We start from the raw sequence: 25,610 nt of genomic DNA, 5'->3' as shown, positions 1-25,610 counted from the left end.
ACCCAAATACCCGGCTACCCGGCTACCCAGCTCCACGGGAATTACAATTAATTTGACCAACATTTTTTGTTGCAGCACCCTCCCCATAAAGGGGACTCCCCTTGCACCCAGAATTTCGAGTCGAGAAATGAAGCATGCTCCATTGAAGGAGCGGTAAAGGTTAATAGGCTATCTAGAGGTATTTGTACAAATTTGCAAGGATATCTGATATAAATAAAAATAGTAATGATAAAGATAATGAAAAATCAAATTAAAATCCCATTGAAACAAATTCGCATTTCAATTAATATAAATTTTTTTGCACAAATTTAATATGAAGTCTAAATAAATAAATAAATATATCAAATTATATTCATTTTAAATAATGTAACCTTAAAATACATTTCAATTTTATGAAATCTAAAATATCATAAAAAATTCAATTACAAAATATTAACCTTTGAATCTTTACAAAAAAATCGTGATAGGAATGAAAAAAACTGTATTTCCTTATTTTCAGACTTAAACTTTTTGTTGCAAAAATCAGAGAATTTGAAAGTGCAAGAATAAAATCATAAAATCTAAAATCGGAAAGGGTACACAAACTTCGTCAATAAAAACACAAGGTTCTCAATTGAATTTCAGCTGTTGATCACGTTGAAAGCTTTGCCTTCGCACGCTAGAAATATACGAACGTATACGAATATATGAAGGCTCCCAGGGACTGTAATACGAAATACAAAAAAACACAATGGTGATGCATTCGATTTTGGTTTATTGTATATTGAATTTATTTAGATGCTTGTCTTTGGAATTTGTTCTTTAAATAATTGAATTTCTTATCGAATTTCAAGAGAAACTCACTTCTGCACTCTACTACTCTGCTAAAATACAAATTTCGACCAAAAAAATCAATGTATGGCTGGCGTAGACGTTTATGTATACCTCTCGGTAGCCATACACTTATAGTCCATTGTGTGTGTCTGAGGTTACAAAGTAAATTACTGAATATCTCACGTGGTGTAAACGGTGCTGGATCAATGAATGCCTCGTGTGAATGTGAGTGATAAATGCCTAATAACTCGATCGCGTACTCACTATTCAAAAGTAATTCGTATATGTCAATTATATAACTATATCTAGAACTATTTAGATCCATGTATATATATTAGATTTTCTATTAAAGCTGATAAATGTACTTGATCGTTTGTTATTAATTCGTATAATTTGTTAGCATTTTTCCAGCTCAGCGCTGCATTCAACAATTTTCGTGCTATTCGTTTCCTCAATTCAGATTCCGATTCCGATTCTAATTCCGATTTCAATATCAATTTCAATGTGAAATGAACTACCAAGTTTCCCTATATATTTATGTATATATACGATCTAGCTGATGCAAAAGTTTCGTTTGTAAATAGTTGAGAAAAACGTGGAATTTAAGTACTAAAAATTGTATTACGACCGACAACTAACGACTGACTACTACGAACTGCTGAGGCTGTAAATGTTATGTGTATAAAGACTACTACGTTAAGCTACCCATACAATAGTTCATTGGATACGTAAGGCAATTTCAATGTCTCAATCCCGCAACATAAACCCGAAACTGCTAAGCTATAAGACATAATCATGATCTCTAAAAATATTCAGTGTACGAACTCCGCTAGATCCTAATTCATTTGGCTGGACTGCAAGTGTTATGTGTTTTGTTTTAAATGTCTAAAATGTCTATATTGCCTATTTTGGAGTGAGTGAGTGTGCCCAGTATTACCAACTGACTGCCATTCGTTGTCTATATCTGATTTGGCTGGGACTCGGTTCCTTGGCTCTGCTGGCAGGAGAATCGATTTTAATCGTTTTTTATCATTTATCATTTATCGTTTATCGCTTATCGTTTTTGGACGCAATTGGACGCCTAGAGCTGCCCGAGATCGTTGCGATCCGGGGGATTCGCTAGCTACAAAGTCGTATCAAAAAACTTAACGTACTACTAAGTGTTTGGTTTTGCAATTTGCCAGTTCTTTCAGTGGGACAGCCCGCTAAGTTCACCGTGATATGGTTACAGTTGATTACTGCCTATCGACGGGCTGTCCCGTGCAAATGGTTATCGACCATTGATCATCGATCATCGATCACTGCTCATCGCGATTCGACGTTCTTTAGATGCTTAGCTAAAATCTACCCACAGAACACAGTTAGTAACAGTAACAGAGGGGAAAGTGGTGATAGACGGTTGGTGGTGGTGGTTGTGGTTGTGATAGTTCCCTAGCCTGCGACTATTTGGGACACGGAGTTGGTGCGTCGGCGTTTGGTGATCTGCTTCCACAGGCGGCGGTTCAGTGATGGCTTGTCCTGAAACCAGTTAAAATGTTCAGCGATTAGTAGATAGTTGTAAGCATGTGTACATAATATCGAAGAGATCGAATTTTTTAAAGCAAAGTGTAAAGCGCAACAATCTCTTGTTACAAATAGACTGTTTTAAGATACTAATAGTTCACTTACGTTATCCTTGCGCGGCGACATCTGGGCCATCTCCACTGAATCCTGAGCCTGCGACTGACCCGGCGGCAGCTTCTGGAGAAGAAGGCTACTCTGGCTATGGCTCGGATGGGGCTGTTCGCCAAAGGCGCCGTCGGAGAAGTTGGGGGTGCTGCTGGTGCTACTGGCGGTTATCTCAGAGTTGCGGCGCTTTATGAAGTTCATTCTGCAATCGTGTTAACGACATTGTTTTTTTTTTTAATGTTTTCATGTTAATCGTAATTCATATTTTAAAAAAATGTCTCATTATATACAGAAATCATAAATTTGTTTGGCCAAAATATAGATTTTTAGTTTGCAAATAAAATTAACAAATATATCCATAGAGGTTTGTTAAATTATCTGTTTATTATCTCTATCTCCCTAATTTTTAGTTTTTAATATTTTTTTTTTTTTTTTTTTTTTTTTTTTTTTTGAGGGTCTTTATACTCACAATCGCTTCGATCTGCCCACTTCGGTCTCGAGGAATGCCTCCTCAGTCATTGTTGTTGTGGCTGTGGCACTGATGGCTCCCGCTCCGTCCATCGAAGTAGTACTCCTCGTCCTCGTCAGAGAGGCTGCTGCAGCTGCTCGTTTGGGCCAGGAAGAGTCGCGTTTCGCCGAGTCCATCCCCGAACGCATCTCCGTAGCCATGGCCACCAGAGTGGTCGTGGTCGTGATCGTGCCCGTGTTCATGGTGGCCGACGTCGGTGCGGACATTGTGGATGTGGATGTCATCTCCCTGACTCGACAGCCACTCCTCGATTGAGACATGGAGTATATCTTCTCGCGTCTCGCTAAGATTTCCAGATCGCCTAATTTGCTCCCTCCTCTGCTGGAGCTGCAGGCGGTGCTGTTGTCGCCGGCGCCTCCGCTCCCGCCGCCGACTCGACCAGCAGATCCACCACCTGGCTGCACCACCTGCATTGGACCCATTTGCTCGACGGCGGCACGGGTTAAACCACCGGCGAGCGGACTGCTGCCGTGGCTGCTGCTGCTGCGACTGTGGTTGCTGCTGTTCAAGGCGCCCGCTGAGAGGGGGCGGGGCCGGCGGTTCACCGTCGGCGTGTCCATCTTTGAGTTGCGTTGTTGAGAGTACGATATGACAGCCTCTTTTGGCTGCACCCGGTTCGTGGCTGAACGACTCAATAAATCGCGACCCGTCAGACGATGAAATGTGGAGAGGTCGTGCCTGCAAAGGGGATTAGCTTTACTTCTTAACCAGCTTTAGCAACCCAAGCTGGTTGTAAACGATGCAGCCACTTTTAACCTATCAAAAATAAAATGCCCTATACGCAATTGCTGCACCGTTTACAGCCAGCTTTAAAATATAGTCAATCTTCTATATCTAAAACTTCTTTAGCAACCCAAGCGCGTCGTAAACGATGCAGCAGCTTTTCAATAATCAAAAATAAAATGCCTTAAACACGACTGCTGCACCGTTTACAGCCAGCATTAATTTATAGTCTATCTTCTATATCTTTAACTTCAAATGTTCTCAATGCTTTTTTTTTTTCTTTGACTGTGCTGTTGCTATAAAAATTTTGGGAGCATAAGGAACAGCAACAGTCTTTGACAATTAATGTTTTTTTAAGCTTTAAGTTATAGATCGTTAAATATTTCTTGAAGATTCAGGGCCTAACAATGACTATCAAAAAAGCTCGAATTATTTGTATCGGTTTCCCTGTATTTTCATCGTCTTTAAGAGCAGCACACTCACCCCAGAATAGTTGTTAGATCGGGACCAGGCTCGTAGCAGATCAAGTCCTCGTCCCCGAGGATGTCGTGGTTGAGGGCCAGCCGCATTTCCAGCCTTGGGCTTAGGCCGCATCCAGCGTGGGGCGCTGGGGCAGCGGGTGCGTCTGGTGGTGGTGCTGGCGGTGGTGCCGATGCCACTGCAGCTGGGCTGATCTGCGCCCTCGGCTGCGATGGATGATGGTGGGTGGTGGTTGTGGTGGTGCTGGTGCTGGCGGTGGTGGGACTCTGGCGGATCGGCTTTGCCATCCTCGAGACTATTGCTGATGAAGTGGCTGAGGCGGGCCTGGGTGCCCCCAGCAGGCAGGTCTCGATTATCGTTGACGACGGTCGTTTTGGAACCACCGCCACTCCCACCGCCGCCGCCGAGCTGCTGGTACTCGGCGTTGATGGCATTATCCTTGACCCGGTAGCGATTGGGTCCGAAGCACTGGCGGCGTCGACGACAGCCGCCGAGGAGCCACTGTCAGCAGTAGCGCCAGATTTTCTTCGAGGTGGCTCCTAAAATATGAGACAAGTTTGCTTAATGTTCTAGTTTTGATTGTGGGCGAACCCCTTGTCGGCACACAGCTGAAGCACGCCTCCTACATTTTTAATATCAATACCTAATCATCTTTATTTAAAGTTGCGTTTTTAGTTTTGTGTCGGTTTTTGATTACAACCTATTGAGAATTTCAGAAAAATGGGTTTCTTATAAATAACACAAAACTGCACTTTTAAATTACATAACATGACCAATTTAGATCCGGTTTCAAGACGGCATACCTCTGAAACTTTAATATGTAATTCTCTATAAACCTACATTACTTTGTAATTTTTAATATATTTTTTTTACATTTTAATTAAGTTTTCCATGGTATGAAAAATGACATTGCAGAAAAGTGAACTTTAACTAGCTCTTTCAATGCCATAACTTTTCTTACGGATATCCGTTTTCGAAGTGGTATATCTTTAAAAATGTGTGGTTTAATTCTTAAACATATCTGCGTTTAATCTTGGCTTGTTGGGTTTTTTGTGATTTTAATGATGCAGTATTTTTCCAAATGGTTGAGAAAAAAAAGACTTAAAATCTGAATATTTTTTTTTTTTAAATACTATTTAAAATTTTTTTTAACTTAACTTAACTTAAAACTTAACTTCTATGTGCTGGACCGATTTAAAAGTGGTTGAACTCACCGTTTTGTCCTGGGCAGCGCTTAGATCGGTCTGCGTGAGGAGTAAGCGACGTGGAGGCGGCGGCGGCGGCACAAATCTCGGAGGCCTGCCGCTGGCTCTGCCGCCGGAGCTCGTAGTGCCGCTCGCGCTGCTGGTTGTTGTAGTAATCGATGAGGGAGCTCGACTCGGCGTCGTCGTCATCGTCGTCGTTGTCGTCGTCGTCGTGGTTGTCGTGGTCATCGTCGTCGTCGTCATCGTCATCATCATCATCCCGGTCGGCATCGCTGTCGTCACTGCTGGCTTCGCCGGAGAGGGAGGCGTCGGCCGAGAGGATGGCATGCTCCCGATCCCGATCCCGATCCCTATTCCGATCCCGCCGGCGGACTCGCGGCCTGATCCGCTCGAGGGGCGCTGATCGAGCAGATACTCGCAGGATGAGGCCAGAAACTCCGGGGCCACCGGCGGCTGAGGATCGATGGCCGTGGTGGGCAGCAGGCGGGTGGTGAGCAAGGGACGCGGCCCCATCGCACTCGTTACCAGATTCGGATGCAGTCGCTCCACGCTGGAGTGTGTATCCTCCTGATCCTCCTGGTAGTCCTGGTTGTCCGCCTCCAACGGATCCTCCTCCCGATCCGGCACCACTGGCCGAGGAACTGGTGGCGGGACTGGTGGCGCCGCCTCCTCGCTGTCGCTTGAACTTCCAGCCAAATCCTCTAGGTAGTGGCCATTGGTCGTTGCTTCCCCCTACCAATTGTTGGGAATAGAATTCAACTAATCAATTCTGGTTGGGATAGAGATTCCTGCTAGCGGTTGGCGCCGCCCTTTAATGTTCATGTAGATGTGGATGTGGATGAGGAGGTGGTGGTGTCGGTGATGGTTCGTTTGGTTCGTTTACAGTACGGAATTTTGAGGGCCAGATCGGATATCGATAGCGATTGGGTTAGTTCGGAGGTGGCGGTTGGTCGTAAGTCCTGTCCGGACGTGTGATATTGATGAGCTCGCAGTATTGCAGGATGGGCTAAAGCTTCACTAATTTCACTACGACCTTCTATGCAAGTACAAGTATTTGTATTTAGCAACAACGATTTACAAAACACAATGAGCAGACAGGCAAAAAGATTACAATTTACACATACAGAGTTAAAACATGTTAGCGTGATTGATTGATTGATTGATGGTGGTGATGGTTGTTCGATGAAGATGAAGATGATCGAGTTGCAGTCGATGGTTTATGAAAGTAAAAATAAAATAGAAAGACAAGCCAAGGTCAATTCAAAGGTTAGTTCATTGAGTGACTAGAGCTACATGCAAGTAGATTATATCTAAAATTTTATAGCAGATGGGAGATAATTCCTGCCGGTGCTTCGGTACAGTTGACCGCCGTTCGCTGAAGTTTGCCATGCAGCGGAATGCGGAATTGGAACGGAACGCGAGCACTGAACACGGTTGCATTTCGATTGGGACGAAATACTTGTACAGTGGCATTTCGATTTTGGGACGTGTGTCTGGGATTTGCTGTAATAACGACCCACCTTTTTGATGTCATCGCTGTCCTGCTGCGTCTTCTCTTCGTCGCTCTCCGTCTCCTCCTCAAAAAGGGGCTCAAGGCGACGTCTACGTCGATATACGATATACGGATACGATATACGATATACGATTTCGATAATACGTGTGTATGGCGTATGCAAACGAATTTCAATTGGAATTTAGCAATAGTCGATCGATGTGTTGATTGTGTGTCGATGGCATAAATGATATATCAATTTTGAATTGAGCAAAACTTAGTTGAAGTTATAAGTACATACGTCGGTAGATACAATATATGTAAATATAGAGCGATAGGCTACAGAGATATGACCCCCTCCCCTTAATATCGACCTGACTATGACTATGGCTAGGTCTAAGACAAGCCCGCAAATAGGTGAGCAATACTAGTTATTGATATGTATAAAGGTTACAGATAGGAATACAATATATGACATTGATTCGAATCGATTTTAGGATTGGGTGACATACGTGTGTGGGTATGTGAGTGTGTGAAACGAATGGAAACGAAAGAATAAACACCTGTAAAAGCTACAAAAAGAAAGTTTCCAAAGGAGTACACGAAAAAAAGAAAATTCGTATTCTTATTAACAATAGGATCAATGGAGGCACTAGACTAAGCTATACTAAATATGGTAGATATATATCGAGATACTCGATTTTATGGTTGTTCAACAGTTAGAGAGTCCGGCTGCCTAGGGTTTCTCTACCAGCTGTGTGTGATTATTGGTGGGTCGTGTCTTTGGCTCTCGGAGTGCCGAATTAACCCGGAATTTCTGCTCCTCAACCTACATACCGTGGCAGCAATCCCCGAATCGTGCTGGCCGTCATTGGAGGTGCCATCAACAGCTCGTCCATCATCAGTTCAGTGTCATCGTCGTCATTCAAAGAGGTACTTGACTTGGTGGGCGACTACAAATACGTTCGTACTCATTAATTCAACAGCGGGCGATAGAAATACACAACTCACCGAATGCGTGTTCTCCGAATTGATCAGCTGCATGTCCTGATCATCGTTATCCCCGCCACTGGTGGGTGTGCCCCAAACCTCTTCGCCGCTGGTGGCTCCCGAGGTGCACTCGTCCATTTGCTCGTCCGTCTCCGAAGCGGTTCCCTGTTGCTGTTGCTGCTGCGAGTCTCCGGCGTTCCAGCGACCCAAGTACTTATCTATAAAGGCCCGCGACTCCTCAAAGAATGACATCTTGTCGGAGACATAGGCTCCGGCCCGATTTGTCCACGCTCCACTGGCCAGGACTTCGCCATTGACCCTCACGCCCGATGAGCTCGAGGCCCCCCCCAAATCGTTGACACTTTGCACTAGTGCTCGATCAGACCGCGCATCTTCTTCGTCATCTTCACCTGCGTTTTGAGGACTATCGGCATCGTCGTGGCCATTTGGTGTATACGACTCTAGATCATCGTCCAGTTCATCGGCCTCGTCCATTCGATCGTCGGAGGGTAGTTTCTCTAAGCTGGACATGGTGCCAAAGCGACGGAGAGCACTGCTCATGGGTCGATAGGGTGGATCCTCGTCCAAAGGACTCTCATCACACGAATCCTCCGGAATGTTCTCAATGATGGCCTGCCGGGGCTGTTTCGTTGTGGTGGTGGCGGTGCTGGTGGTTGAGGTTCCACAGCCATTCGAGGAGCAGCCGCTGTTGTCCCACACATGAGTGCTGGTCTTGGTGAGCACCGAGTCGGGAGTGGGTGGGACCACAGCTATCGTGGGTGTACTACCAATCTCCTCCTTGACGACGATCCTCTCCTGGCCACAAAGTTTGGCGGCCGGTGCGAATTGAGCCAGACCGATGAGCATCAGGGACAATTGCTCATCGTCCTGCTTTTGCTGCTGCAGCTTGGTGGCCGTTTGTTTGGGTGATTCCAGTAGCTTGCAGGTCTGGTGCTCCATCTTATCCGGCGAGAGTTGGGCATGCGTAAAGTCCTCCGGAGTGCAGCGGCAATGGCAGGCGGCATATTTGGCAGGGGAACCACCACTACCACCAACACCACCTCCACCACCACCACCACCACTCACTGAACCCGAAACCGAACCCGTCACTGATCCCCTCGTTGGACTGCTCCGCATTATTCTGGCCGTCTCCGTAATTGTCACAATGGCCTTGACCTGCTGGTTGGCCTTTGGGCGAAGTGGTTCCTGGCACATTTGGGCCACGATGCGGGTGCGACGTGGTGGTGGCAACGGCTTGGGTGAACCTCCGCCCGCGGAGCAGTGACCATTGGGCATGGGTGAAGAGGCTGTGACTGTGACTGGTGGATCTAGATGACGTAGTTTGGTGATGCCGCTGCCGCCGCTGCTGCTGGCTGTTGGTGGTGGTGGGACACCTTCGCCGGCACTGCTGCTACTGTTGGGCATCGCACCGACGCTGTCATCCGTTGCCTCTGATTGGGATTGGGATATTTCGTCGGTTATCAGTTGGGCCACATCGCTTTCGGTGTCACCGGTTTCCCGGCGACTGCTGCTGGCCACCACTTTGGAGGACAGCTCCCCCGTAATGGTGCTACTGGACATGCTGGTCACGCTACCAGTTCCGGTTCGATTGCCCGCTCTTGGGCTAACCATTTCCGCAGCCCCCGGAATGCCATTGTTGAGCTTGCAACAGCGATTCGGCGAGGATTGGCTGTGCTGCACCTTCAGGGAAGTGCAGAGCAGGACGGGCGCGGAACTGGAGTTGTTCACCCCACCTGGGCCGCCGCCAGGACGCACTCCACCCGGTCCGCTCTGCTGGCAATTCTTGTGGCAATGGCGGCAGACGGCCAGCTTGTCCAGTACAATGGGGCTCGAGCGTACGGTGATCTGGCAGTGGAGAATAACAGGCGAACGGGAAGAAGTTGGTAGGGAGAAAAAGCAGGGTTAGCGTGGTCTTCTACAAGTAAGCAGGCAGGTCTTTAAACAAGTGAGTGAATTTTGAATGTTATTGCAATTGGCAGCGAAACCTATTTGATGTTAAAGCATCAAATGTCAGCTATTTTAAATGGGGGTAGTCTTTTGATTCCCAGAAAGTTTACATGGTTAGCATGGACTTGGATCAATAGATCATATAAGTGAAATGTGTTTTTTTGTACTGAATGTTTAAAGTAGTGACTATCCATCTCAAAGGATCATGTTTTTTCTAGCATACATAAGTAAAATGTGTCTGAATCTGTCTGCCAGAAACTCTAAAACGGTAACTATCCGTCTCGAAGGACCATCCAGTTTTTCCTAGCGTACTTTTTGGGGGCAAACAAATAGCGTACAAAACACCCGTCTCACCTGGCTGTCCGATGTGGTGCTGTGCGACTGACTGATCACGCTGGTCACGCCCTCCGCCTCTGACGTGGAGTATATATCCGAGGTGGCGCTCATGCTCAGCTCCTCCACGCCGCTCAATCGCTTGCCCCCGAAATTGGGCTTCGCCGACAGGGCGCCGTTCTCCTTGGCCAGATTCAGCTCCTTGGTGCGCTTCTCCAGCTGCTGACGCGTCCAGTAGGTGATCCGTTCGTCCTGCTCACTGTCGCTGTTGAAAATCAGCTGCTCGTCCTCGGCACTCACGTTCTCCTGCGATCGCGCAATGGCTGCAAGGCGGGCCTGCTCCTGTTGCTTGTCCAGCTGGCCCTTCATCCAGTTGGCCAGGTGCAGAGCACTCGACTTGGGGGTGCCCGTTTTGTTTAGAATGCGGCACTTCTCGTCGATCAGCAGCTCGATCTGCTCCACGTGACCACCATGGACGCCATGGCTGTGGCCGTGGGATCGATCTGCGGATCTTTCGGTGGCTACTCCTCCGGCGGAGTGGGCGTTAGCATGGGCATGGTTGTTGCGCTGCTGAAAAAATGTCGGATAAAATAAATAATACGTTACCTGGACCCGGAGACCTTGACCTTGATCTAACCACCGCACCACCAGCACCACCCACTGCCACCCGTCTAACATTTGGCAAATTAAAATTTGTGATGGGCTCATTTGCTTTTTGCTTTTGCTTTGCTCGGGCCTTGCTTTGTGTTCGCCTTTGCTTTGCTTTTTGGCTTGCAGTTGGCTTGGATTTTAGCTGAGACAACTCTTTTTATTGCGAAGCGGAGAAACGGAACGGAAACAATAATCTCAGTCCATCTTTGATTAAAAACGCTTGCTCTTGGCTTACAATGAAATTCGGTTTAAATGGGACTAAAGGACTTTGCAAACGATAAAAGTTTTATAAAAGACACAAGACAACGGTAAAGAGGTACGGGTACAGTCACACAATAAACAACTAATAAGCAATGGAAGTTGAAATCAGTTTTTAGAATAGGAAGAAGCAATTCGAACTTAAAACTAAAATTGAGTCCATCACAATTTTTAATTTTTCAATTTTGGCTCTTGATTGTTTTCATCTTTTTTTTTTCTTTGTTTGAAAAAGATTTTTGTTTTTTCCTTGTATCGCAGGATTGACCAGGATCTATATGGTAATTCAGTGAGTGCTCGGTGGGTTACTAGATGGTTTAAATTTTTTTTGGTTTTCTTTTCCTTAGTGTTTTTTTTAGGTGAAATAAAAATAACATCACAAGCGTTTTTAGTCAAAGAATCATTTGGTTTTTATTATTATTTGAATTCATCGTTTCTCTTCGCAATCTCAATTTCAAACGGCTCGATAAATCGATAGTCGATTGTCGATCCTCTCGTGTTATGTAAAATGTCGAAAAACAATAAATCGAAAACTTCTAGACGTACATAAAGTTTACAGAATATGAATATGAATCTAAATAGTACATATATATATATATATATATATATATATATAAATATATATATATAATATACACTTTATTTTTTGTTTACTGCTCAAGGCACACACAAAAACCGAACCGCAAAAGACAACGCGGGGTATGCTTGATATTCAACAATCAGTTAAAATTTGCAATAGATGTCTGTGTGCAGGTGTGTGTGTGGGTGTATCTGTGTGGGTGTTGCTTTGTTGGTGTGTCTGTCTGTGTATTTGCTATATTTAAACTCCTGGCTGGATGGCTATTGCACAAAACCGAATCCGCACTGTGGGACCAAATAGCAGAGCATTAAGAAATGTGATTCAACTTTAAATCTTTGTAAATGGATGATAAATTTTGGGTTTTATAGGAATAGTACTAAACTTTCTAACACTTAAATATTAAAATCTAATCAAAAAAGGGTAAAACGATAAAGTTTAAGTTAAAAAGTTCTCTAGATAATGCTAGTTAATGTCTATAAATAATATTCCAACAAACTACTTCCACTTTGGCTTACTTCGTCCCACTGTGCAAAGACAATCAAGTGCAGATTTATATACTAATACGTAAATGTATGTTTGTAGTTAGCTTGAAGATAGGTTTTCAAAGGCAACAAAGTGCTTGTCATAGATAATTGACATCGATAGATCGCTCAGATACATAAAAGTAGCAAATATGGTTTGCCATCCAGCCAAAAGTCCTCCGACTGAGCAAAGTTTCGTTCGAGTTCAAGATACACATACTGATACTATGCAAATATATATACGAATGTCTGTATATAGGGAAGTATATATACAACTTGGATTTGGACTTTGATTAAGATTTTGATTCAATTTGTTCTGGCCAATCGAGTTAACTTAATTAGGTAAATCGAGTAATCGAGCGAGTCTACAAGAAATTTGGCTAATGGTTCAACTTAGCATACGATGAGGATCCGATCCGATTTTGGGAAAAGTCGAGCTAAACTAGGACTAGGCTAATGTAGGATAACAACAGCAATAACAGTAATCAATAGGTTTTCAATTTGGCTACAAAATGGAAGCATTATTAACATTAGTATAATTTCATTTGGGGTTTTTCTCATTTTGTTTTGTTTAGTTTTCTTCGGTTTTTCTCGATGGATTGGCAAAAATGTTTCAATCGCATATATATATATTACTAAAAAGAGCTATGTACTAGCGTTACACACATACAATCGTCATCGAATCTTCGTCTCTGCTGTCGTCCAACGGTTTACTGCTATTTACACTCGATTCAAAATCGACTTGGATGGAACGAATACCATTTACGGGGAGGGTTATATGGTATGGATGTCAATACACGAGTATATACAATACACAACAGAGATACAAACACGTAGAGAGCGATGGCTATATGTCTATGTACAATTTTCCACGGATAATTGTCACTTCTCACTCGCATTAAGAGTCAATTAAAAGCATATGCTTATCGCCTGGATCTAAAAAGCTTTCACATTTAAAGATATGTCAGGAATTGGATAACTTTCTCTACCTTGGAAATCCTCTAGACAGCAGCAAATAGAAATCCCTAGAGGTACGAAATCACTTCAAACGGTTTACAATAGGCAAACCATTATAGTAATTTCAATTCTCTAGAAATTTTTGTGCCACCTCCGAAATGTTGAAAATATTTTAATATCCAGGTGGCATATTCTTTAATTTCTTTCGCTACTTGGGTGTCACTTGTATTTATCTCACTATACTGTTGATTCTGATATCCTGGCAAAGTCAATCCCCAATCTTTCAAAGAGAGAATGCTGCCACTATACTGAAAGAGTTTCGATTGTGAGTTTGGGAAACTTGGCCCAAAAGCTGAGGCAAAAGCAGAGCAAAACGGCGATTGAGCGGGATATAAGATTAAGATATCAAGAGGGGGGGTTGGGTTCTTGGGTAGATCAGTGGTAACATAGTTGAGTAGTAAGCTCGTCGAGATTCAAAGATTGTGCGGCAAAGGGCTGTTAACGGGGGGGTCTGACTGCAGCCAGAAGTCAAATCACAGGTCCAGCGAGTCCGGCGGCGTTGGTCTGGTGGGCAGCATGCCGAAGGGATCGTCCACCACCACGCTGTCCTCGTCCTCCTCCTCCTCCTCCTCCTCCTCCTCCTCGTCACTGTCCTCGTTGTGTCCCTGACCCTCGACAACCTCCTCGTCGCCCAGGAAGATGCACTCCTCCACATCCGTGTCGTAGCAGGGATCTAAATTGACCTCGTGCAACTGGAGGTCGAGCTCTAGAAGATCCCAGGATCCCCCGAATTCAGCCAGTGGAATATTTGGTGCTTTTGCCACCACGAAATCATTGGAGAAGGCATCCGAATTGCAGGGCTGCGATGTGGTCGGTGAAATATTCGGTGTGGGCGTCTCTGGAGTCGTCAACGACACCTGACCACCAGCACCGACCACTCCGCCACCAATGGACTCATCGATGAACGAACGACCCACCGAACTCAGGCTGAATTCGAGGAGTTTCTGGGAGGGATGTGCTGGCGGTGGCGGTTCACTAGTGACCTCCGGAATGGCCGTTAGGCACTTGCAACTGGACAGGGACAGCACGGAGGTTTGGGTCTGGGTGTGGACCTGCGACTGCGTTTGGATCAAGCTGGCGCTGCTGCTCAAAAACGACCCACCCAAACCACGACCACCGCCATCACCACCACCACCACCACCACCCACTCCATTGGGCACTGAACCCGAGCCCACATGACCACCCACTTGGTGACCCGAATGGTGGTGGTTGTTTCGGGCCGGCGAGGTGGTGCGCGAGGGCAGCGAGGTGGTGCACAGGGGCGGCTGGGGATGCGACTGCGTCTGGGTGGCGCTGCTCGTGGTGGTGCTGGCACAGTGGTGCCTCACCGCACTGGCCAGCCGCTGAAGATTCTCGTACGAATCGCCGCTGTCCAGACGCTTGCTGCGAAAGAGACGCACCTGCTGTTTCTGCTGCTGCTTCAGGTGGATGCTGTCCAGCGAGGGCAGCTTCATCGATCCCATCGAGGCGGTGGTCAGTCCAATATCGCTCAGCGGCACCAATGTGTTGAGGACGTCCGGCGAGTCCAAGGGACTGGACAAAGGCGTGGAGCCCAGAGCGGCATTAACTAGAAATCTGGGGGAATATTTGAGGCATAAGTGACTACATTCTGTTTGTAATTTCATTAGGGAGTAACCCTACCCTATGCTCAAAAATATTAACATAGATGAAACTTAAAAAAAAAAAACTTCTATTGCAAATAAATTAAAATCAAAGATCATCATTAAAAAAATCGTTAGAAAAATCTTTGGAAAATGTGATCAAAACTGCATACAAATCAATAACTTGGCAAAAACTTTAAATTTCGCCACCTCTTTAAAAGAATATAAACTTAGTAAAGTTATAATTATACGGAAATAAAGCAGAAAAGTTTTCGTATTAAAAAACATTTATAAAGGTGTCTAAAAGTAGGCAGTGAAAAATACAACGTAGTCTATAGGAATGAATGTTTCGTAATTCCGATTAAAAATATATTGTTGCATACTCTTAGACACCTCTTTAGCCATGATTTCTGTGGCATCCCCGATAATGTCATCTGTATAAAAATCTATAGCATTCACATGGGCAAACCCCTTAAAATATTCGTTATAGATTATTTTAAGAATATACTAGCATGGGTATTTCATGGCTGGTGTAGCCATTGCAGTGATGACTTACATCTGACGCTGGAGCAGATTCTGCCAGACGGCCTTGAGTTCCAACGAGGGTGCCCTCAAAATGAGGCTCTTGCGGCGGGCTCCTCGCTTTGGAGTGCGGGTGAGATCGGGGGCACAGTAGCCCGTGGGACTCTCCGCCAGACGTCCATTGGGATCCACTGTCAGACGGAACTCGGTGGCTGCAAGGGGTAAGTAGGGGCAATCAAGTCAGGGTCAATACAAATCCCAACTCTCACTCACTTTTCTTGCGCATGTGGAAACAGGAGTCCACCACATTGGCAATGGGAATGGGCTCCTCCGTGATGAACAGCACTCGATCCCGACTGACCTTGGCAAACACAATGATATCGCTGAAGAGCAGGGTCCAGTAGGGTTTCACCGAACGCCCCTCGACCCGGGACAAGTCGCCGCCAAAGATCCACTGGCGACCCTGGACGGCCAACGTGAAGGGCTTGCACTTGGTGAAGACCATCCGCGACTCCAGATCCTGGAGGGTTAACAGAGGACGACCTTCGCCCAGCGGCTCCATCAGACCACTGCTCACAGTGATCTCGCGATAGGCAGCCTGCAGTTCGTTGATAACCGTGCTGAAGTTCTTGTGCTCCTCGGTGTCCACATGGCAATTGCCAGCGAGCAACTGCATCAGCTTGAGGATCTCCCGGAAATGCTGCAGCGGTCGATGGATGAACATGGTGAGATCGGGCCTCTTACGCGGAACCGCCGGTTCCGTAATAAAAGCAATGAACTCGGACCCCGTCTGTCGGGACTTATTCACCAGAACGCAGTCTGCCCGTTTGATTCCATTGCAGTACTTCTTGTACGCAGCACAAATGGCTGTGGTCTTCGAGAGGTAAACACGCGACGCGAAGTTCATTTGCGGCTCCTGATCCTGCTGATCACTGCTGCACAGCTGCTCCAGGATGTCCTCCGCAATCCGCAGCAGCTCGTCGATGTTCTGGAACAAGGTGCGATGATCGTTCGGCGATATCAAATCCTTCCTCTCCACCAGCGGCTGCACAAATCGATCCATTCCGAAGTGCAGGGCAGCCGTGAAGTTCTGTTCTCGACTGATCAGCTGCAGCAGGAAGCGCCGACGGTTGTCCGTGATGGGCACAATCGACTGCGGGGCATTAAGAGGGGTCAAAGGGGGTCAGTTAGCGGCTTAGGAAAGGCTTTAATAGAATTCTAGAGTATTATTTTAAACTAAAAGCATGAAAACAATGTAATAAATTCAGCAGCACAAAAAATATTCAAACAAATGCTTCGCCTTAGGAAATAAAACTTTGGTTGGCTATTATTAGAGGTATAATAAATCCTTAAATATAAAATTTAAATGAAAATTTATTTTTGCTATTTTAGACGATATAAACAATCTTTTTTCTTAAAGAAAAGACATTAGAAAGGAATAAAATTATATTGTTCTTTTGCTGGGAAATTAAATTCAGCATATTAAAAACAAAGGTACATAGTCTTTTGCAGCCACAAAATGGTAAACATTTTTCTAAAAATGCTTTACAACTTTTATATTTAGCAATGTCTTAATAGAAACAAATAGAAACAAAAGCACTACCCACTTAATGAAATGTTTTTCAGCTGCTTTATACAATTATTAAATATACAATTATGATTTTAAAAGAAATCACAAAAAACAAATGTGATATTTTAAAAATAAAACGTTTGATTTCTCTTCTTAATTACATTTACATTTTGATACATTGAAGGAGGAAACTGTATGGTTGTTAAAAAATGCATTGTAGTTTAGGGCTAAAAATAAATGTTTGCTTAAATCCCATATATTTTGTATAAAACCAATAAAAAATTAAAACTCAAAAGCTTGGGATGGAAAAAAAATTTTATTGTCAAGCGTTGTGTGGGGTCGCAGGGCGTTAAGGACTCTCAAACAAATTAGAGGCCTTGGATAGGCAAAAAAAAAATGGATAAATAATTAGATAATAGTAATGATAACCAGCATGGCACGATAACTTAGACATTAAAACTTAACAGATAAGTATGTACACAAAGACACGAAAAATGCAAAAAAATAATAATAAATAGAAATGATCCCTAGACGAAGACACCTTTGCCTACCTCCTTGCTGAAGGTGACCTGTGGCAGGTGGAGCCTCCTCTTGGCCGCCTCGATGGAGGAGGTGGTTCCCGAGCAGGCGGTGGCCGGTCGGCTCAGGCTGTTGCCCACCGGCTGGATGATCCTCGAGCTGGCCGTCCGCTGCAGACTCATCACGGTGGTCGTACCGGTGGTGGTGGTGGCCAGCGTGTGCTCCTCGCTGCCCAGGCCCAACGCCACGCCCACACCCATGCCCACACCAACGCCGAGGCCCATGCCCATGCCCATGCCCAATCTGCTGCTGGCGCTCACATTGGCATTGCTCTGGTGGTGGCTCAGGTCCGTGGTGATTGTTGTGGCGCCCGCGCCTGACCTTCTGAATATCTCCAACGTCAAGGACGAGCCCTGCGATCGTATCAAATTCAGAACATCAGCCTCGGGCATCGTGACCACATTGTGTTTGTCCACAAAGATCACATAGTCGCCGGGCAGGATGCCACAGCGGTCGGCCGACAGTCCCGCCTCGATCTTTTCCACGCGCGGCGGATGGGTCCAAACAATGGAGAATCCGAAGCCCCGCTCCTCGGTTCGCGTGAGTCGTTTGGTCATCGTGAAGGGCGTTCGACCTGGCTGCTGGCGGGCAGCTCCTCCTCCTCCACCTCCGCTGGATCCCGCACTGTTCGGCATGGTGGACTGCCTGCGACCGGTGGATCCGTTGAGGTGATTGGCATTGCTCTCGTTGGCCTTCGAGGCTGAGGATTGGCCGCCCGTCGTCGGTGCCGCCTGGGTTGTACTGTTCGCATTGCCATCCGCCGGGGGATCCAGCTCGAGGAATCGCAGAAAGAGATTCTCGTCGGCGTCTCGCTGGTGGAGTGCCTTCTTGCTCAGCCTCATGGGCTGTTGCGGCTGCTGGGGCAGCAGCGGATCCTCCTTGCCCATGCTGTCGATGCTGATGCTGATCACCTCGTCGTTGAGTGGCATAGCAGCCGAAATCGATCCCGATCCGGATCCAGTGGCTGCGGGTTTTTGGGGCGTGACTGTGGCGGCGGCTGCCATTTCTGCGGGAAAGTTCTCCAGTTGATCCTCGTCCTCGTCCTGATCCTTATCCTGATCCTGCTTCCGATCCTGGCCTGCGTTGACTTTGGGTTGACTCTGGCGGTGATTAGGAGGCGGAGGACATGCCTGCGCCTGCAATTTGTAGGATCCGGCCGTAATTCCCGCCTCAGGATGCACTAGCTCATTCAGTGGAAAACTGCTGCAGCCCAGGAACTCGCTGCGTCTGAAAAATGAATGGAAAAACAATAAATCAGTTGGGGTGCTTATCAAGGAAATAAATAAATAAGACTTCTTAAAAAAGACTTTTAAAATACACCCTTCATTATTTGTTAAATAATAAGAAGTAATTATTTATTTATATAAGTTTCGTTTATCTACCTGGATTATTCTTAAAAAGTTTGCTTAACTTAAATATATACAAAATCTTGGTATATTAGCCTAAATGCTAATAACCTCATGGATTGAAGTCCATTATTGATTTAAAAAATTTATATTCATGTTGTAAGAGCTAGTTCTATGAGCGGCTATAAAATTCAACTCAATTCTTCCTCCTTTTTGAGAATTTTTCAAGGTGCCCTGAAATATTGACGGCAGATGATTGATCAAATGGTCATGTTGAAGGCATTTGACAAACTGAGACAACTAATTCGGCCATAAAATATAAATGAACTGCTGGTCCGCCGAAATCCTTGGCCCCTCGCAATTGCTTTTAGATAATACCAAAAACCAGAACCACCTATTTCGGTCAGTTTGCGTCACGTTGCAACGTCCGATGGACATTGTCTATTTATACGTGAGTGAAGGTGGCCCGCCCGCAGCTGATCCAATCCGTGGCACCTAGTTTTCCTGGTCGTACGTGACATAAATCAATTAGCGGCCCTAAGCTGCTGCCGCATTCCACATTTCCACATGCCACAAAGTACGTATAACCGTACTACATGTGGCCCGGAAATGCGCTTGGCCCGGCCAATTTGTTGGGTGGCTGGCTCAGTGGGTGGCTCAGTGGGAGGCAGAGTGGGTGGCACGGTGGGTGGCTAAGTGGGGCGTATGACAGTGGCTTGAGGCTCTGTCTGCTGCTTCTTCCACTGGCCACTTTAGCTGAAGTTGGCGCGCGTATTTGGGTCACTTTTATTGATTTTCCGTACGGAGTCCGGGTGTTTTTATATGTTTTTTTTTTTGTTTTTATTTTTTGTTTTTGGGGGCGAGTGCAATCGCAACTGTCAGTCGTGGAGGTGCATTAAAAATGTTGGGTTTTCGTACTTCCACCACCTCCTCGTTGTGCCGAAAAGCTGACCATAAATTATTCAGCCGCCAGTCGTTTTGTAAATTGACTTAAAACGTTCCTCTTTGGCCTAGACTATTTTCACAACTCGGAGGTGGATGGTAAATTATGCATGGCCAGCAACTAAAGGCAGGTGCGTGTGAGGCAGGAAAATGGAATAGGTGATATGGTTCCCGGGTGTACATTTAGTTAGTTGGCCACTTCAATTAGCTGCTGGCAGTAAAAAACCAAAAAAAAAAAAAAAAAATAAGATAGGAAGGAATGAAGGCAGGAAGGGGTGTGTGTGTGTGTGCGTGAGCTGGTGATTATTGCATAATCGCCTTAACCACTCGCATCGATTTGGCATTAAACTTAGGACTTGACCACTTTCTTTATTATTTCCCAAGTACTAAACTCCTTAATGTCCTTGAATTTTAATTAACTTTGAAGCATGCTGCGGAAAGGCCTCACACAGATACTCCAAGGCACGAACACACACAAACGCGCACACACACACACGCTCGCACACGCAGGACTTCCACTTCCTGGTCGCAATTTGTTTAGCAGCATGCCCGAAATTATGCTACACTTTCCATGCTTCACACAAACACACACACACAAAAACACACACACCATTATATAAGTTTTCGTTGCATACTTTTTGGGCACTCTAATTAAACACAACACTTTAAAAAAAGTTAAACAAAAAGTGTGATATTTGTGACAACATTTTTGGGAACCGCAGGGATTATATTATTGTTTAAGGCTTACTTTGCCTCGATTTCCTGCTTTTTCGAGCGTTGCCAGCCGTTTTGCCGTTCGCCGTTTTTTTTTGTCGCCTTTAACGCGAGCTTGCCACTCGGACTAAGTAACGGGAACTGAGCTGGGAAAACGCTTCAAACGAGAAGCAGCACGAAGCGGCGCAGGTCAGCCCGGGAAAGTCGCTGGAAAGGCGTCCCCGATCCACTGCGCCCGCGCTGGAAGGCTGGAAAATGCAGGGGTTGAGGGCCGAGCGCTTGTTTATGTGCAGGAAATGCACTAGGCATGCGAAAGGCGAAAGGCGAAATGCGAAAGGCGCTGGAGGTGCCACGAGGCCAGGAAGAGCGCCACAATTAACCAGACTTGGTCTTTTGCCTGTCTGTGGAGTAGTACCCCCTCCCACATCTAATCCATTACCTTCCAGAACTGCCACCGATAAACGTTTAAGGGTGAATGACTTACAACAGGACGAAGAACGGCGAACGATGATGGCACGCGCAAAAAACGGATATCGAACGGGGGTCAATCTGGTCATATTCTATAGCTATCTAGCACTGTTAACTGGACTTATTGAATGATAATACTATTATGATTCGGAAAATTACTTATTGATATTTTGAATAGTAACGAAATTTCATTATATTCATTTTAATCTGATTAGGAAAATTTCCTATTGAAATTTTTAAATAGTAACGAAATTGCATTACATATAGTTAGTAATTTATAAAGGTTGTGGTAAATAACAAATTATTTTTAATAACTATTAAGAATTGGAAAATTATTATGGATAGTAACGAAATTGTATTAATTTTAATTATAGTTGGTTATTGATTGGAATCCAGTTTGTGTGTGGGTTTTTGCAAAACTCTTGCCAGTTCTGAATAACATAAGTAGGACTGACTTGAATTCTTACATTTTAGTAGTATTTTTCAACGTGCACTCTTTAAATTTAGGTGTTACTTTCTTGTTGTTTTCTTGGCTTTCGACCGTACTCGTACTCACTTTAAATGGCGATCCCTATGCCACACGGCCAACTGTAGATGCTGACCATTGGCCTCCTCGCCACTGGGAATCGGGAAGCTGAAGCGCTGATCGAAGTACGGACGACCCGAGTGCCGATGGACGGCGGTGCGCTGGTATCCGGAGTTCATGCTGCCCCCGGAGGAGTGTGCGCCGGGTGGTTGGTTTTGCATTCCGCCAGACAAAGCCACCTTGACGTAGGCATTTATGCTGCCGTTGCCACTGCCATGGGAACGCTGCAAGTCCCGACAGCGAATCACTGCAACGGAGAAAGGCGGAGAAAGCAGGAGCAATTAGCAGGTGAGCTGGGTAATGAATCTCTTGAGTTTGACGGTTAAAATGGCGGCGATTTTAAAATCCCGCCAAGCGACTCCCCTGATAATCCTATTTAGCGAAATTGAGTTGCGTCTGGATGGTTTATACCTTGCCCTTGGCTACTATTTCTACTTTAATGGTTTATTCTGGGAAATAAAATTCAATTCACTGGCTATATTAAATTCTATTGAGATGCTTGAAGGCTTGGAAAGGGTAAATAATATGCCTTGTTGGGTTTTGAAATGTGGGTGAATGTAACTTGAAGAGGCAATTTATTTTCTTTTTATGCAAAAAGTTAGTTATGATTTTTCATTGAATTTAGGAGTATTTTCTTAAAGAATGTTCAGTGGTTATGTTAAAATATTAAAGATATAATACTTGTATGCATCTTTTTAACAGAATTTAAGATCACAGAGATTTATAAACAATTGCAAGCGAAAATGAGTTAGGATTTTGGAACTCACCATGTACATTGAGTTGCTGCTCCTTGGCATCGTACGCAATGCTCACATCGATGCTGCCCCGCTGGCTTGCCTCCAAATCCAAATCAGCCCCACTGTTGCTGTCGCTACTGTGGGAGGGGGGTGTGGCCGAGGATGAGGAGGAGGCGGAGGCGGAGGCGGAGGAGGCCAGCGAACTCCTCTTGGCCACCTGCTGCTCATCCTCATCCAAATCACTCGAAGCGGAGCTGGATGAGAAGCTCAGACAACGTTTGGTGCTTGGGATCAGCTGCAGTTGCTCCATTTTTTTGGTCTGGTGGTGGTGGCTCTGCGCCTGGGCGGTGGTAGTTTGGTGGGTCTTGTGTGGATTCTTGCGCCGCACCACCCGCTGCCGCTTCAAGTGGGTGGGTGTGCGCACCTCCATTTCGTGGACACTGGTCTCGCTCCATTCGCCATTATCCACCAGAATGGTGGCGGCGGTGCTAGTGGTGTTGCCCAGTGTTGGCTTTGGACATCTCACCTCCTTTCGGGCCGACTCGATTATGGCATCCAGCATGCGATCCAGCGTGGTGTCACCCATTCGCGATGAGGAAAGCTGGGAGTCTTCGAGAGCCACAACTGGTCCACCACCCACTGCACCGCCGGTGGTTCGGGGCAGACATCGCAGGGCGGCCAGTTGGGGCGTGGCCTGCCGGGGACCACTGCCCTCGCTGAAACTCCTGCGCTGCGGACTCTTTCCGTGCACATTGCTCAGATCCTGCAGGGCAATCAGACTGGCATTGCCGAAGGGACTGCTCACATAGTGCACCCCAAAGTTTTCCTTGTTGGCGTCTCCTGCCCCCGGCACGCCCACTCCGCGCCGCCGCCCACGCGACTCCTCCACCACGGCACTGGAACTGGAGTGGCGATGCATCCGTGTCATGGTTGGCATGTCCCTACTGAAAAGGACAACAGGAAAAGGAAATACCTGGTTAGTCTGCTCAACTCTAATTTGGGTTGTATATAAAAAGAGAAAACACACTGCGTATTCCGTTTATTCCTGGAACATTTTTTAGCTAGTTAAAGATTTTTTTCAAAGCCTTGAAATTGAAAAAAATCAGAATACTTTTACCCATTTTAGAGAAAATAGATTGGTTAATCTAAAAGTTAAAAGTATTTCCCATGCACGCTTAAGACTATTTTTTTTATAAATATTCAGGAACTAGTGAATATCGAATTGTATCGCCAGTTTCAGGATAATAATATAAGCAATACAAAATGTAATACATTTGAAATAGAAATCTATTTGTTTAAATGCATAAAATTGTAGAAAACAATAAATTGTCAAGTAGAGAAATCAATTTAATTACAGATTTTCATATAATTTGATTGCACTCTTTCTTGGGTAATAAAAACAAGAAAATAATGAACTTAAAATTTCAAAATTTTCAAAGTTTGGCTGAGCTATGAAAAAAACCGTTCTATTTAAGAGGTTAATAAGTTTAAATCATATTTCTATATTTTCAAATAGGAAATATACCACATAGTTAAGCCAAGAAAAATTTAATTTACATATTTGCCACTTTTCGTGTGATATTTCTCATCGCTTCTGTTGGTCATAGCTTGTTGCTGATATAGAATAGTATTCTCTCGATGATTTCCCGGATCTGGCTGGCAAATCGGGTCTGCTCGGAAAGGTCCTCGGTCCTTGGTCCTTGGTCCTTGGTTTTGGCTCTTGGTCCTAAGCAGCTGGCTGCCAAACAAGGGGATAAGAGCGACGGGTTCCGATCTGGTTTCGTTCTTTCCCACTCTTCTGCTGTCCTTCGTTCTTGGTTTTTGGGAACTCTTCCAGACAATTTCGAGGCAGCAAAACAACGGCAACAAATGAAGGAGGCGAACTGGCAAACAGCAAACAAAGTGCAGGACAAAGCAGGAAGTTTGCAAATTGTTCTTGCGGCAAACGAGTTCCTTCGCCTCGCCGCTGTCCTTGCGAATTTCAGGTTTGCATTTAAATTGAAATTAAACTTATGCTAATTTCCCTAACAGATTTCTGCGCTGCGGTTGCCAACCATAAAATTGAGCGGGTCCTAGTTGCCCAAAGGAGTCTTTCCGAGGATGCTCTATGCCGATCGCCGATCCTCTATCCTCGATCCTTGATCCTCGATCCTTTTTAGCTGTGCGTGTGTGTGCGTGCAACAATTACGCCCCAGCATAATGATGCCATTTTGCAAAAATGCGGCAATCGGCAAAGGCAAAGCCAAAGCCAATACCCATGGCAATGCCAAAAGGGGCCTCCTCAAAGGATCGTCCCAGAGATTCTGGCCATTGTCTATCGCCGAGAGTGAGATGGAAAATGGATTTTCGTGTAATCCATAAACGTCACCCCAGCCCCAGAATAAGATGAAAAGCCGGGCGAAATTGCACGAGCAAGGGCAGCCGGTAAAGGCGAGCAGAAAAAATATTTTCTTTCCAGCCCAAGATCCTTCGCACGGTGTGTGTGTGACTTGTGCCCGGAGGATTAGCTCGGGGTGGTGGTAGTGGTGGAAAAAAAAAAAAAGTTGAGGGGAAAAAAAAAAACAACACAGCAACAAATTAAATGTATTAGAGGACGCACCACCCCTTTTTCTTGTGGGCCCCGAAATCTGGATCTGGATCTCACTGTCTTTAGGGGTTAGGGACTTACGTCCCTTCTTTCCTTTTTTTTTGGCTAAATTAAAATTAGAGCTAGAGCAAAGACAAACACGGCTACCTCATGGGTGCGATCGTAATTGTTTTTCCCTTCCAGGTGTACCGCCGTTTCGGAAACCGAGCTTATCGAGCGATCTATCGATCGATCTAAATGTAGGGATCGTATCGGATCGATCACTGCCTTGGCACGGATTGTATGACTTGTGGGGTGTAGACTTACCTGGTAACTTGATCTGCTTGCGACTAGGTCGCCTGGATAACTGCAGCTCGATGTATACTCTGGTTAAATTTGATTTACAGCACTGATTTGGTTATATTTACAAAACTGTAGCTCACAAAATTGTAGTAGATTTTTAGCACAGAAAAAAAAAATAAGCCAATTAAGTTCTTAAAGCCAAAAGTATTTTGTAGAATTTCTTAGCTCGCAGTTCACGTGTCTGCTTGGCACGAGGTCAGAAACGGAAATGATGATTTGCGCAGGCGCACGTTTCGGCAAAGGTTCGGTTGGAAGCCCGAAGCGGAACGAAAAAAAACGAGGTCCTCACGATGTCAAACGAAGTGGAAAACCAACCACCAGAGAGCGTTAAAAAGAGAGTAGAGTGCGCAAAAGTGGCTCAAAACTCTCTTTGGCCTCGATTCAGTCTAAC

At 45.3% G+C, this 25,610-nt stretch overlaps 1 protein-coding gene across 13 annotated transcripts; it reads right to left on the bottom strand.

The window, feature by feature from the left end:
• Positions 1-744: 744 nt before the first annotated feature.
• On the bottom strand, positions 745-25,407 carry LOC128265608 (serine-rich adhesin for platelets). Of its 13 annotated transcripts, none has more exons than XM_053001757.1 (16): positions 25,184-25,407; positions 22,321-23,234; positions 21,524-21,800; positions 17,470-18,724; positions 15,622-16,501; positions 15,383-15,560; positions 14,626-14,800; positions 10,223-10,771; positions 7,922-9,766; positions 7,748-7,863; positions 6,939-7,020; positions 5,428-6,150; positions 4,217-4,752; positions 2,951-3,688; positions 2,482-2,683; positions 745-2,331 (listed from the first exon to the last, which is right to left on the bottom strand). In XM_053001757.1, exons 2-16 carry the CDS (start codon positions 23,225-23,227, stop codon positions 2,245-2,247), a joined length of 8,550 nt encoding a protein of 2,849 aa, XP_052857717.1. In that variant the 5' UTR covers positions 23,228-23,234; positions 25,184-25,407; the 3' UTR covers positions 745-2,244. The 13 variants fall into 13 exon arrangements, with proteins under 13 accessions (XP_052857717.1, XP_052857718.1, XP_052857719.1 ...); XM_053001758.1 differs by having other exon boundaries at positions 10,223-10,768; XM_053001759.1 differs by lacking the exon at positions 6,939-7,020 and having other exon boundaries at positions 7,744-7,863.
• Positions 25,408-25,610: the final 203 nt, after the last annotated feature.

This window comes from Drosophila gunungcola, unplaced genomic scaffold, assembly GCF_025200985.1.
Source record: "Drosophila gunungcola strain Sukarami unplaced genomic scaffold, Dgunungcola_SK_2 000140F, whole genome shotgun sequence".
Classification (NCBI taxonomy): domain Eukaryota; kingdom Metazoa; phylum Arthropoda; class Insecta; order Diptera; family Drosophilidae; genus Drosophila; species Drosophila gunungcola.
This window is presented reverse-complemented; position numbering and strand designations above follow the sequence as displayed.